Source organism: Salmo trutta, chromosome 16 (assembly GCF_901001165.1).
Source record: "Salmo trutta chromosome 16, fSalTru1.1, whole genome shotgun sequence".
Lineage (NCBI taxonomy): Eukaryota > Metazoa > Chordata > Actinopteri > Salmoniformes > Salmonidae > Salmo > Salmo trutta.
In genome coordinates this window covers 15,164,334-15,177,441 of record NC_042972.1, presented here as the reverse complement: position 1 = coordinate 15,177,441, position 13,108 = coordinate 15,164,334, and the positions used below count along the sequence as shown (strand labels likewise).

At 42.6% G+C, this 13,108-nt stretch overlaps 1 protein-coding gene across 4 annotated transcripts in view; it reads left to right on the top strand.

The window, feature by feature from the left end:
* Nucleotides 1-13,108, top strand: part of LOC115150157 (vitamin D3 receptor B) — a 95,118-nt gene that overhangs the window by 54,905 nt on the left and 27,105 nt on the right. For all 4 annotated transcript variants that reach the window (XM_029693138.1, XM_029693140.1, XM_029693142.1 and 1 more), the window contains 3 exons: nt 8,299-8,429; nt 10,474-10,670; nt 12,352-12,451. In XM_029693138.1, coding sequence (XP_029548998.1) covers nt 8,299-8,429; nt 10,474-10,670; nt 12,352-12,451 — 428 coding nt within the window. The remainder of the gene's footprint in view (nt 1-8,298; nt 8,430-10,473; nt 10,671-12,351; nt 12,452-13,108) is intronic.

Genomic DNA, 13,108 nt, shown 5'->3' with positions numbered 1-13,108 from the left:
TAAGATGCACCAAATGACCTCACCTTTATGTGTGTGAATGTGTGCATGTCTGTTTTCCTGCATGGGTACATTTTGCCACAGCTCATGTGTAATACCTCTTCTCCGAGTAGAGCAGGCAGGCCCGTTGCCCTAGCGACTTCAGACTCCACACAGACACAGCTTGTAAACATGCTGCTGGAGAGCCAGTACTGTTCTACCTTCAGACAAGCCTGCGTCAACACAGTTCATGTATAAAGACAAAGAGTAAAAAATAAGTATTCTTTCCATACTTATGTCCCAGCAGCCCTTGGCTTACACTTTGTTTTCAGGCAGGTGTGTGCATGCGCGTGTTTACAGATGTAGGATCTTAATTTGATCACCCTATTGCAGGAGAATGTTCCTACAATGCAAGAAATGTAAAACATGTGTTGTATTTGAGATTTAAAAAGGCTTCTGAACTTTTTAATTTCGACTTGATTTTCCCTTACAAAAAATGTATCAACCCCTACAAAAATGTCCATTAATTATAGTCCGCATTTCTTCATGCTGCAGGATTATTTTCCTGCTGTAGCGAACTGGCTCAAATCAAGATCCTACATCTGAATATGTGTCAGAGGAGGAGGAAGCAGATATTTCTTAACCTATTTACAGTAATTACATGTGTGGGTGGGTGCGTGGGTGCGGGGGGTGCGTGTGCACGTCCGTGTGTTTGTGAGCGCACACATTTTACTTTTTCCACATGTGGTGTTACAGCCTGAATTGAAAATGTATTACATTTAGATTTTTGGGTCGCTGGCCTCCACACCATACCCTATAATGCCAAAGTGGAATTATGTTTTTTCGACATTTTTACAAATTAATAAAAAATGTAAAGCTAAAAAGTCTTCAGTCAATAAATATTCAACCCCTTTGTTATGGCAAGCCTAGATAAGTTCAGGAGTAAAAATGTGCTTAAGTTACATAATAAGTTGCATGGCATCACTGTGTGCAATAATAGTGTTTAACATGATTTTTGAATGACTACCTCATCTCTGTACCCCACAAATACAATTATCTGTAAGGTCCCTCAGTCAAGCAGTGAATTTCAAACACAGATTCAACCACAAATGCCTCGCAAAAAAGGGCACCTATTGGTACATGGGTAAAACATTGAATATCCCTTTGAGCATTGGGAAGTTATTCATTACACTTTGGATGGTGTATCAATACACCCAGTCACTACAAAGATACAGGCGTCCTTCCTAACTCAGTTGCCGGAGAGGAAGGAAACCGCTCAGGGATTTCACCATGAGGCCAATGGTGACTGTAAAACAGTTACAGTGTTTAATGGCTGTGATAGGAGGAAACTGAGAATGGATCAACAACATTGTAGTTACTCCACAGTACTAACCTAATTGACAGAGTGAAAAGAAGGAAGCCTGTACAGAATATTCCAAAACATGCATTCTGTTTGCAACAAGGCACAAAAGTAATACTGCAAAAAATGTGGAAAGGAAATAAACATTTTGTCCTGAATACAAAGTGTTATGCTTGGGGCAAATCCAATACAACACATTACTGAGTATCACTCTCCATATTTGTAAGCATATTGGTGGCTGCATCATGTTTTGGGTATTTGTATGTATTAGGGATTCCCATTAGCTGTTGCCAAGGCAGCAGCTATTCTTCCTGGGATCCAAACACATTAAGTCACTTACACTACATATATATATAAAAAAAGATAAAACAGTATCATATAACAGTATTACACATCTACATAGAGTTGAAGTCGGAAGTTTACATACACTTAGGTTGGAGTCATTCACTTTTTTTTCAACCACTCCACAAATTTCTTGTTAACAAACTATAGTTTTGGCAAGTCAGTTAGGACATCTACTTTGTGCATGACACAAGTAATTTTTCCAACAATTGTTTACAAACACATTATTTCACTTATCTTCACTGTATCACAATTCCAGTTGGTCAGAAGTTTACATACACTAAGTTGACTGTGCCTTTAAACAGCTTGGAAAATTCCAGAAAATGATGTCATGGCTTTAGAAGCTTCTGATAAGCTAATTTACATCATTTGAGTGAATTGGAGGTGTACCTGTGGATGTATTTCAAGGCCTACCTTCAAACTCAGTGCCTCTTTGCTTGATATCATGGGAAAATCAGAAGAAATCAGCCAAGACCTCAGAAAAAAAATTGTAGACCTCCACAAGTCTGGTTCATCCTTGGGAGCAATTTCCAAATGCCTGAAGGTACCACGTTCATTTGTACAAACAATAGTACACAAGTATAAACACCATGGGACCACGCAGCCGTCATACCGCTCAGGAAGGAGACGCGTTCTGTCTCCTAGAGATGAACGTACTTTGGTGCGAAAAGTGCAAATCAGTCCCAGAACAACAGCAAAGGACCTTGTGAAGATGCTGGAGGTAACCGGTACAAAAGTATCTATATCCACAGTAAAACGAGTCATATATCAACATAACCTGAAAGGCCGCTCAGCAAGGAAGAAGCCACTGCTCCAAAACCACCATAAAAAAGCCAGACTACGGTTTGCATCTGCACATGGGGACAAAGATTGTTCTTTTTGGAGAAATGTCCTCTGGTCTGATGAAACAAAAATAGAGCTGTTTGGCAATAATGTCCATCGTTATGTTTGGAGGAAAAAGGGGGATGCTTGCAAGCCGAAGAACACCATCCCAAACGTGAAGCACGAGGTGGCAGCATCATGTTGTGGAGGTGCTTTGCTGCAGGAGGGACTGGTGCACTTCACAGAATAGATGGCATCATGAGGCAGGAAAATGATATTGATATATTGAAGCAACATCTCAAGACATCAGTCAGGAAGTTAAAGCTTGGTCACAAATGGTTCTTCCAAATGGACAATGACCCCAAACATACTTTCAAAGTTGTGGCAAAATGGCTTAAGGACGTCAAAGTCAAGGTATTGGAGTGGCCATCACAAATCCCTGACCTCAATCATATAGAACATTTGTGGGCAGAACTGAAAAACTGTGTGCGAGCAAGGAGGCCTACAAACCTGACTCAGTTACACCAGCTCTGTCAGGAGGAATGGGCCAAAATTCACCCAACTTATTGTGGGAAGCTTGTGGAAGGCTACCCAAAACGTTGACTCAAGTTAAACAATTTAAAGGCAATGCTACCAAATACTAATTGAGTGTATGTAAACTTCTGACCCAGTGGGAATGTGATGAAAGAAATAAAAGCTGAAATAAATCATTCTCTCTACTATTATTCTGACATTACACATTCTTAAAAAAAGTGGTGATCCTAACTGACCTAAGACAGGCAATTCTTACTAGGATTAAATGTCAGGAATTGTGAAAAACTGAATTTAAATGTATTTGGCTAAGGTAAACTTCCGAAGTTCAACTGTATCTACAATACAACATGTAAAATACAACCATATTACAATAGACTAGACAGCTGCCCTGGGGAATTCCTGATTCTACCTGGATTATGTTAGAGAGGCTTCCATTGAAGAACACCCTCTGGGTTCTGTTAGACAGGTAACTCTTTATCCACATTATAACAGAGGTTCTAAAGCCATAATGTCAAATGCCGCACTGAAGTCTAACAAATCAGCCCCCACAATAGTTTTATCAATCTCTCGGCCAATCATTACACATTTGTGTAAGTGCTGTGCTTGTTGGATGTCCTTCCCTATAAGGATGCTGAAAGTCTGTTGTCAATTTGTTTACTGTAAAATAGCATTGTATGTGGTCAAACACATTTTTTTCCCAATAGTTTACTAAGGGTTGGTAACAGGCTGATTTGGTCAGCTATTTGAGCCAGTGAAGGGGGCTTTACTATTCTTGGGTAGCGGAATGATTTTTGCTTCCCTCCAGGCCTGAGGTCACACACTTTAAAGTAGGCTTAAATTGAAGATATGGCAAATAGGAGTGGCAATATCGTCTGCTATTATCCTCAGTAATTTTCCATCCAAGTTGTCAGACCCCAGTGGCTTGTCATTGTTGATAGACAACAATAATTGTTTCACCTCTTCCACACTCACTTTACAAAATTCAAAAGTACAATTCTTGTCTTTCATAATTTGGTCAGATATACTTGGATATGTAGTGTCGGTGTTTGTTGCCAATGAAAAAAATCATTAAAACATTGAACATTCAATAAATGTGCAAAAATGTCAAAAAAATTAATTCACTTTGTCGTTAAGGGTTATTGTGTGTGGATGGGAGGGGAAAAAGTATATTTAATTGAATTCAGGCTGTAGCACCACAAAATGTAGAATAAGTCAAGGGTTATGAATACTGTCTGAAGGCACTGTATGTCCTAACATATTTACAGTTGTGTGTGTGTGTGTGTGTGTGTGTGTGTGTGTTGCACTGATCATTGTAATGCCTTGCATATCTTTGTAGCCCCTCTCTCACTTTTTCCCTCTACTGGCATGTGTGGATGTTTGTGCTTCTTTGAGTAGGAACCAGAGAAGAGGTGAAGGACATCAATATTTATGGCATGACACCGTGATTACACATTTCGGTCACTACTAACTGATTGGTAGTAGAGCCGGGACGATAAACCGGAAATAACCAACACCAACCGAACAGACCACTTATCGAGCACCTTATGCTGATATTGTTAAATATACTGCTCAAAAAAATAAAGGGAACACTTAAACAACACATCCTAGATCTGAATGAAAGAAATAATCTTATTAAATACTTTTATCTTTACATAGTTGAATGGGCTGACAACAAAATCACACAAAAATAATCAATGGAAATCCAATTATCAACCCATGGAGGTCTGGATTTGGAGTCACACTCAAAATTAAAGTGGAAAACCACACTACAGGCTGATCCAACTTTGATGTAATGTCCTTAAAACAAGTCAAAATGAGGCTCAGTAGTGTGTGTGGCCTCCACATGCCTGTATGACCTCCCTACAACGCCTGGGCATGCTCCTGATGAGGTGGCAGATGGTCTCCTGAGGGATCTCCTCCCAGACCTGGACTAAAGCATCCGCCAACTCCTGGACAGTCTGTGGTGCAACGTGGCGTTGGTGGATGGAGCGAGACATGATGTCCCAGATGTGCTCAATTGGATTCAGGTCTGGGGAACGGGCGGTCCATAGCATCAATGCCTTCCTCTTGCAGGAACTGCTGACACACTTCAGCCACATGAGTTCTAGCATTGTCTTGCATTAGGAGGAACCCAGGGCCAACCGCACCAGCATATGGTCTCACAAGGGGTCTGAGGATCTCATCTCGGTACCTAATGGCAGTCAGGCTACCTCTGGCGAGCACATGGAGGGCTGTGCGGCCCCCCAAAGAAATGTCACCCCACACCATGACTGATCCAACGCCAAACCGGTCATGCTGGAGGATGTTGCAGGCAGCAGAACGTTCTCCACGGCGTCTCCAGACTCTGTCACGTCTGTCACGTGCTCAGTGTGAACTTGCTTTCATCTGTGAAGAGCACAGGGCGCCAGTGGCTAATTTGCCAATCTTGGTGTTCTCTGGCAAATGCCAAACGTCCTGCACGGTGTTGGGCTGTAAGCACAACCCCCACCTGTGGACGTCGGGCCCTCATACCACCCTCATGGAGTGTTTCTGACCGTTTGAGCAGACAAATGTACATTTTTGGCCTGCTGGAGGTCATTTTGCAGGGCTCTGGCAGTGCTTCTCCTGCTCCTCCTTGCACAAAGGCGGAGGTAGCGGTCCTGCTGCTGGGTTGTTGCCCTCCTACGGCCTCCTCCACGTCTCCTGATGTACTGGTCTGTCTCCTGGTAGCGCCTCCATGCTCTGGACACTACGCTGATAGACACAGCAAACCTTCTTGCCACAGCTCGCATTGATGTGCCATCCTGGATGAGCTGCACTACCTGAGCCACTTGTGTGGGTTGTAGACTCCGTCTCATGCTACCACTAGAGTGAAAGCACCGCCAGCATTCAAAAGTGAACAAAACATCAGCCAGGAAGCATAGGAACTGAGAAGTGGTCTGTGGTCCCCACCTGCAGAACCACTCCTTTATTGGGGGTGTCTTGCTAATTGCCTATAATTTCCACCTGTTGTCTATTCCATTTGCACAACAGCATGTGAAATGTATTGTCAATCAGTGTTGCTTCCTAAGTGGACAGTTTGATTTCACAGAAGTGTGATTGACTTGGAGTTACATTGTGTTGTTTAAGTGTTCCCTTTATTTTTTTGAGCAGTGTATAAGTAGCCTATACTGGAGAAATGTGAAGTTAAATGAATTGTGTCTGCTAATACAGTGGCTTGTGAAAGTATTCCCCCCCTTGGCATTTTTCCTATTTTGTTGCCTTACAACCTGGAATTAAAATAGATTTTTGGGGGGTTTGTATCATTTGATTTACACAACATGCCTACCACTTTGAAGATTAAAAATATTTTTTGTTGTGAAACAAGAAATAAGACAAAAAAACAGAACTTAAGTGTGCATAACTATTCACCCCCAAAGTCAATACTTTGTAGAGCCACCTTTTGCAGAAAATACAGCTGCAAGTCTCTTGGGGTATGTCTCTATACGCTTAGCACGTCTACCCACTGGGATTTTGCCCAATCTTCAAGGCAAAACTGCTCCAGCTACTTCAAGTTCGATGGGTTCCACTGGTGTACAACAATCTTTAAGTCATACCACAGATTCTCAATTGGATTGAGGTCTGGGCTTTGACTAGGCCATTCCAAGGCTTTTAAATGTTTCCCCTTACACCACTCAAGTGTTGCTTTAGCAGTATGCTTAGGGTCATTTGTCCTGCTGGAAGTTGAACCTCCATCCCAGTCTCAAATCTCTGGAAGACTGAAACAGGTTTCCCTCAAGAATTTCCCTGTATTTAGCGCTATCCATCATTCCTTCAATTCTGACCAGTTTCCCAGTCCCTGCCGTTGAAAAACATCCCTACACTGTGGAGATGGTGTTCTCAGGGGTGATGAGAGGTGTTGGGTTTGCTCCAGACATAGCTATTTTCTTTGATGGACAAAAAGCTACATTTTAGTCTCATCTGACCAGAGTACCTTCTTCCATATGTTTGGGGAGTCTCCCACATTACTTTTGGCGAACACCAAATATGTTTGCTTATTTTTTCTTTAAGCAATGGCTTTTTTCTGGCCACTCTTCCGTAAAGCCCAGCTCTGTGGAGTGTACGGCTTAAAGTGGTCCTATGGACAGATACTCCAATCTCCGCTGTGGAGCTTTGCAGCTCCTTCAGGGTTATCTTTGGTCTCTTTGTTGCCTCTCTGATTAATGCCCTCCTTTGCCTGGTCCGTGAGTTTAGGTTGGCAGCCCTCTCTTGGCAGGTTTGTTGCAGTGCCATATTCTTAATAAAAAAATTAATAATGGATATAATGGTGCTCTGTGGGATGTTCAAAGTTTCTGATATTTTTTTATAACCCAACCCTGATCTGTACTTCTCCACAACTTTGTCCCTGACCTGTTTGGAGAGCTCCTTGGTCTTCATGGTGCCACTTGCTTGGTGGTACCCCTTGCTTAGTGGTGTTGCAGACTCTGGGGTCTTTCAGAACAGGTGTGTGTATATGTGTATATATATATATATATATATATATGTATATGTATATATATGTATGTATATATATATATATATATATATGTATATATATATATATATATATATATATATATATATATATATATATATATATATATATATATATATATATATATATATATATATATATATATATATATATATATATATATATATATATATATATATATATATATATATATATATACTGAGATCATGTGACACTTAGATTGCACACAGGTGGACTTTATTTAACTAATAATGTGACTTCTGAAGGTAATTGGTTGCAACAGATCATATTTAGTGGCTTCATAGCAGAAGGTGTGAATACATAGGCACGCACCACTTTTCAAATTGTTTTAATTTTTTGAATTTTTGGAAACAAGTGATTTTTTTTTTTTTTTTCATTCTACTTCACCAATTTGGACTATTTTGTGTATGTCCATTACATGTAATCCAAATAAAAATCCATTTAAATTACAGGTTGTAATGCAAATAAATAGGAAATACGCCAAGGGGGATGAATACTTTTGCAAGGCACTGTATGTGCTTACTGTCAATTGATAGGTATAACATTTGAAGTAGTAGTTTGAGTTTTAAGTAACTGTGATGCACATGAATGTTATAAACGTATTGTTCTATTGGTCATTATTGTAATAATTCAGCTCAGACCGTCACAAGGAAGGTCATAGGTCATCCGGTATTCATCACATTCCTCCATCTCTCTCTTTCTACTTCTCTCCCCCCGCCCCACTCTCTCTCTTTCCTCTCCCCCTCTACAGACGCAGTATGAAGCGTAAGGCTAGCTTCACATGCCCCTTCAACGGCAGTTGCACCATCACCAAGGATAACCGCCGCCACTGCCAGGCCTGCCGGCTCAAACGCTGCGTGGACATCGGCATGATGAAGGAGTGTGAGTGTCCGTTCTGCACAGATGTAGGATTAGGTTCCCCTTCCCCAAATCCTAATGTCAGCAACTAAGGGGGAACAATGCAAAACTGACCTTAAATCAGTACCTAGAGGCAACGTCGTCCCACTCATCCTTCCTGCTCAACTCTTCTGTCAGAAATGCTCTTTCATTTTGACTGTCAGAGGATTGCCTTGCAGGCTAGATCAGTGTTTCTTTAAGCCTGGTCCTGGGGACCCAAATGGGTGCACATTTCATTTTTAGCCATAGCACTACACCCCTAATTTAAACAATCAACTCATCATTAAACCTTTGACTAGTTGAATCAGGTGTTTAGAACTAATCTGGTGTGTAGAGTCCTTGGTTCTAGGACCAGGATTAAGAAACACAGGATTAGAGGTGTAAGATCACACATAATATGATCATGCACACACAAAGGAAAATATCATTTGACTCTGAAGAGGGCAACTGTTTTTAATAAGAAATACACTCATTTCTCTCCCATGAGTGTCTGAATGATCTCTTGAATTTTGAATGATGTTTTGAACCATGAAGATGTGTGTGTTGAAAAGAGCAGAGAGAGCACTGAAGAGAGAAATTATCTTTTATCAGTCTGCTGTTAGGTAACTGTTAATGGGGTGTAATGGCACACTGATAATAACAGGAGATAATTAATCTCATGGAGGAAAATGGAATTTCAGTCAAAATAACTTTGTTATTAGAAGTCAGTACGTGTCAGCTTTAAAACACGAATTAGCCTTCCAATAGCAATGACAAACACCCACACAAACACACGCACGCATGCACACACACATAGAAAAAACCCACTGACCTTTGAACAAACAGGACTCGTATCACAGCACTGTCTAACCCAGGGGTCAAACATCCGGCCTGCGGGAGGGTCCAATCCGGACTGCGGGGGAGTCTAATCCCACCCACCGGTTGGTTTGAGTAAAAAACTAAACGCAGAGGAAACCTAACCAATAATTTGTGCGGCCCCACGGATCTCATTGAAGACCGAATGGGGAACCTGGTGCAAAATGAGTTTGACACCCCTGATCTAACACCTGACCCCTTATTTTGTATCCATAGAGAGCAAGGCACACACCATATTTACCAATAGAAGCATTTGGACCCGGTCAAGACCTTCTAGGTCATTTCCGTCATAAGAATGTTTATAACATCCACCAGGAGTACTAGAGCATTCTGGGAGAGCCTGTACATTATGTTCCCTTTTGAACTTTAGACACCTGCAGATGTTTTTGCCACACTTCAAATGGACTCTGTTTTCAGAGTCTGTAAATAGAAGGTTTGGTTGTTGTTTTGTTTTCCCCATGAAATGCGGATATGGTCCAGGTGGGTGTTTGAATTTGTATTTGAAGCAGTGAATTCCCAGAGAGTGAATTCACAGTGCTTCCAACACCGTACATGAATAGGAGCCAGTGCACTTATGCTGCTGCTGCTATGACAACAATCTGTTTTAGTGCGGAGCAGAGTGTGAGCTAATTCAGTGGCTGGAAGAACAACAGGGGGAACGGAGTGGAGATAATGCTTTGTGTGTTGACGACAGGACGATGCATGCGCTGCGCAACCTAGTCACGTTGAAGAACACACGCTGGCTCGCGCTTGTGCACACACACTGACACACAAACATTGAAATATGCTCAATTTCTCAAACACACACACAACTTAAATATGCTAATTTTCTTAAACACACACACACACTTACATATGCTAGTTCAAACACACACACAGCATCAGCATTAACATCTCTATTTTGCTTATGTCCCAATCAGTTCAGTCTCAAATAGTCAGGGTGTGGTATCTGCATTTCTTTCTTTAGCGTTCCTCCCTCTTCTGAAGCCTTCTTTCTGCTCATTCAATAAAACATTTTCTCTTTCTTTAACCCCTCTCTCTTTCTACTCCTTTTTCTGACCCTGATATTTTTCTTTCCGTATCTCTTTCTCTGACCTCTGATCTCTTCCCGCTCAATCCCCCTCTTCATCACTCTCTTTCTGAACCTCTCTCTCTGTCTCTGTCTATCTCCCAGTCATTCTGACAGATGAGGAGGTACAGCGGAAGAAAGATCTGATCCAGCGGAGGAAGGATGAGGAGGCGCAGCGGGAGGCGCAGAGGGAGGCGCAGCGACCCCGGCTGAGCGAGGACCAGAGCCAGGTCATCGCCACGCTGGTGGAGGCACACCACAAGACCTACGATGACTCCTACTCCGACTTCAACCGCTTCAGGGTCCGTGTCCACTCCGTTACACCAGTATTCACCCTGTAACACCAGCATTCACCCTGTAACACCAGCATTCACCCTGTAACACCAGCATTCACCCTGTAACACCAGCATTCACCCTGTAACACCAGCATTCACCCTGTAACACCAGCATTCACCCTGTAACACCAGCATTCACCCTGTAACACCAGCATTCACCCTGTAACACCAGCATTCACCCTGTAACACCAGCATTCACCCTGTAACACCAGCATTCACTCTGTAACACCAGCATTCACTCTGTAACACCAGCATTCACTCTGTAACACCAGTCTCCACTCTGTAACACCAGTCTCCACTCTGTAACACCAGTCTCCACTCTGTAACACCAGTCTCCACTCTGTAACACCAGTCTCCACTCAGTAACACCAGGATAAACCCTATAATACCAGTGTTCACTCTGTAACACCAGTCTCCACTCTGTAACACCAGTCTCCACTCCGTTACACCAGTCTCCACCGTTACACCAGGATAAACCCTATAATACCAGTGTTCACTCTGTAACACCAGCATTCCCTCGGTAACACCAGTCTCCACTCAGTAACACCAGGTTAAACTCTATAATACCAGTGTTCACGCTGTAACACCAGCATTCCCTCGGTAACACCAGTCTCCACTCAGTAACACCAGGTTAAACTCTATAATACCAGTGTTCACTCTGTAACACCAGTCTCTAATATGTAACACCAGTTTCCACTCCGTTACACAAGACTCGACTCTATAATACCTGTCTTCACTCCGTAACACCAACCTCCAATTTGTAACACCAGTCTCCAATCCGTTACACCAGTATTCACTCCGTAACACCAACCTCCAATTTCTAACACCAGTCTATACTCCATTACACTAGTATTCACTCTGTAACACCAGTGCCAACTCCGTAACATACTCACTCCGTAACACTAATCTCTAATATTGTATGTAACACCAGTCTCCACCCTGTAACACCAGTCTCCACCCTGTAACACCAGTCTCCACCCTGTAACACCAGTGCCAAGCCCGTAACATACTCCACTCAATCCAACTGGGCACAGGCATCAGTTCAACTTTTAGTTTCAATTTAGACTGGATTGCGTTGTCAACTAACGTGTGTGCCCTTTGTCCAATGTGATATCTGAACTTGAAATGAAAGTATGCACTGTACATAAAGTTAGATTTAAGTTTATTGTCCTAGAACAGGAACATCTTAGCACACCTCATACATTACATACACAAACCACAAGGCAAACAACAGTAAGAGTCAGACGAATAGTTCCCCACACCGACACCTAAAGGAGGACGCTACATACAGTTGTTCCTAATGGTGATAGGCCCTGATGTGACACTCCTCCCAAAGTGCGAAGCGCTGCATTTAATTGTCTGATGGTCATGATGTAGACTATATTGAGTACACGTAGTCCTGTATGGCTCAGTAGGTATAGCATGGCACTTGCAACACCAGGATTCTTTTTGTAGGGGTTGATACAATTTCATTATGGCAAATCAAGTCTGACATTTCAAGCTTCAGAAGCCTTTTTAGTATTCAAATGCACTACAAGTTTGCATTTCCGCTGTGCAGGACAATTCTCACCAACAAACAAATTAACATCCCACATCTGTAAATTGCATATATTACTATATATATTATATTACGTGTGTTTTCCTTTAGCCTCCGGTCCGTGAAGGCCCAGTGACACGCAGTGCAAGCAGAGCTGCTTCTCTCCACTCTCTGTCTGATGCCTCATCTGACTCCTTCAGCCACTCTCCAGGTAAACCACGCTTACAAGTGAAACCGACGTCAGTGTGCTGCTAACAGCTCCGCTTCCTCCAATGTCCCTGTCCCCTTACTAGGCTCGAAACCGGTGGTCCTCTGATCGCAAACACAGGTGACCGCCCTCCTTGACAACATACCGATAGTTGTACTATAGGAAAGGATCCAATTCGATAGCGCCATTTCAAGCTATCTGTGGAGTGAGTTTTATGGCACATTCTTACCTCTGTTACACACGTACGCACACAGACAGACAGAAAAATTTGCAAAATGTGAGAAATTAAGAATCAAAGGGTAAAGCTGACACACATGGAGGTGGTGTAGGAGATCTCACAGAGGGGGGGATGAAGGAGAGCTCACAGAGGGGGGATGAAGGAGATCTCACAGAGGGGGGGATGAAGGAGATCTCACAGAGGGGGGGATGAAGGAGATCTCACAGAGGGGGGGATGAAGGAGATCTCACAGAGGGGGGGATGAAGGAGATCTCACAGAGGGGGGATGAAGGAGATCTCACAGAGGGGGGATGAAGGAGATCTCACAGAGGGGGGATGAAGGAGATCTCACAGAGGGGGGATGAAGGAGATCTCACAGAGGGGGGATGAAGGAGATCTCACAGAGAGGGGATGAAGGAGATCTCACAGAGAGGGGATGAAGG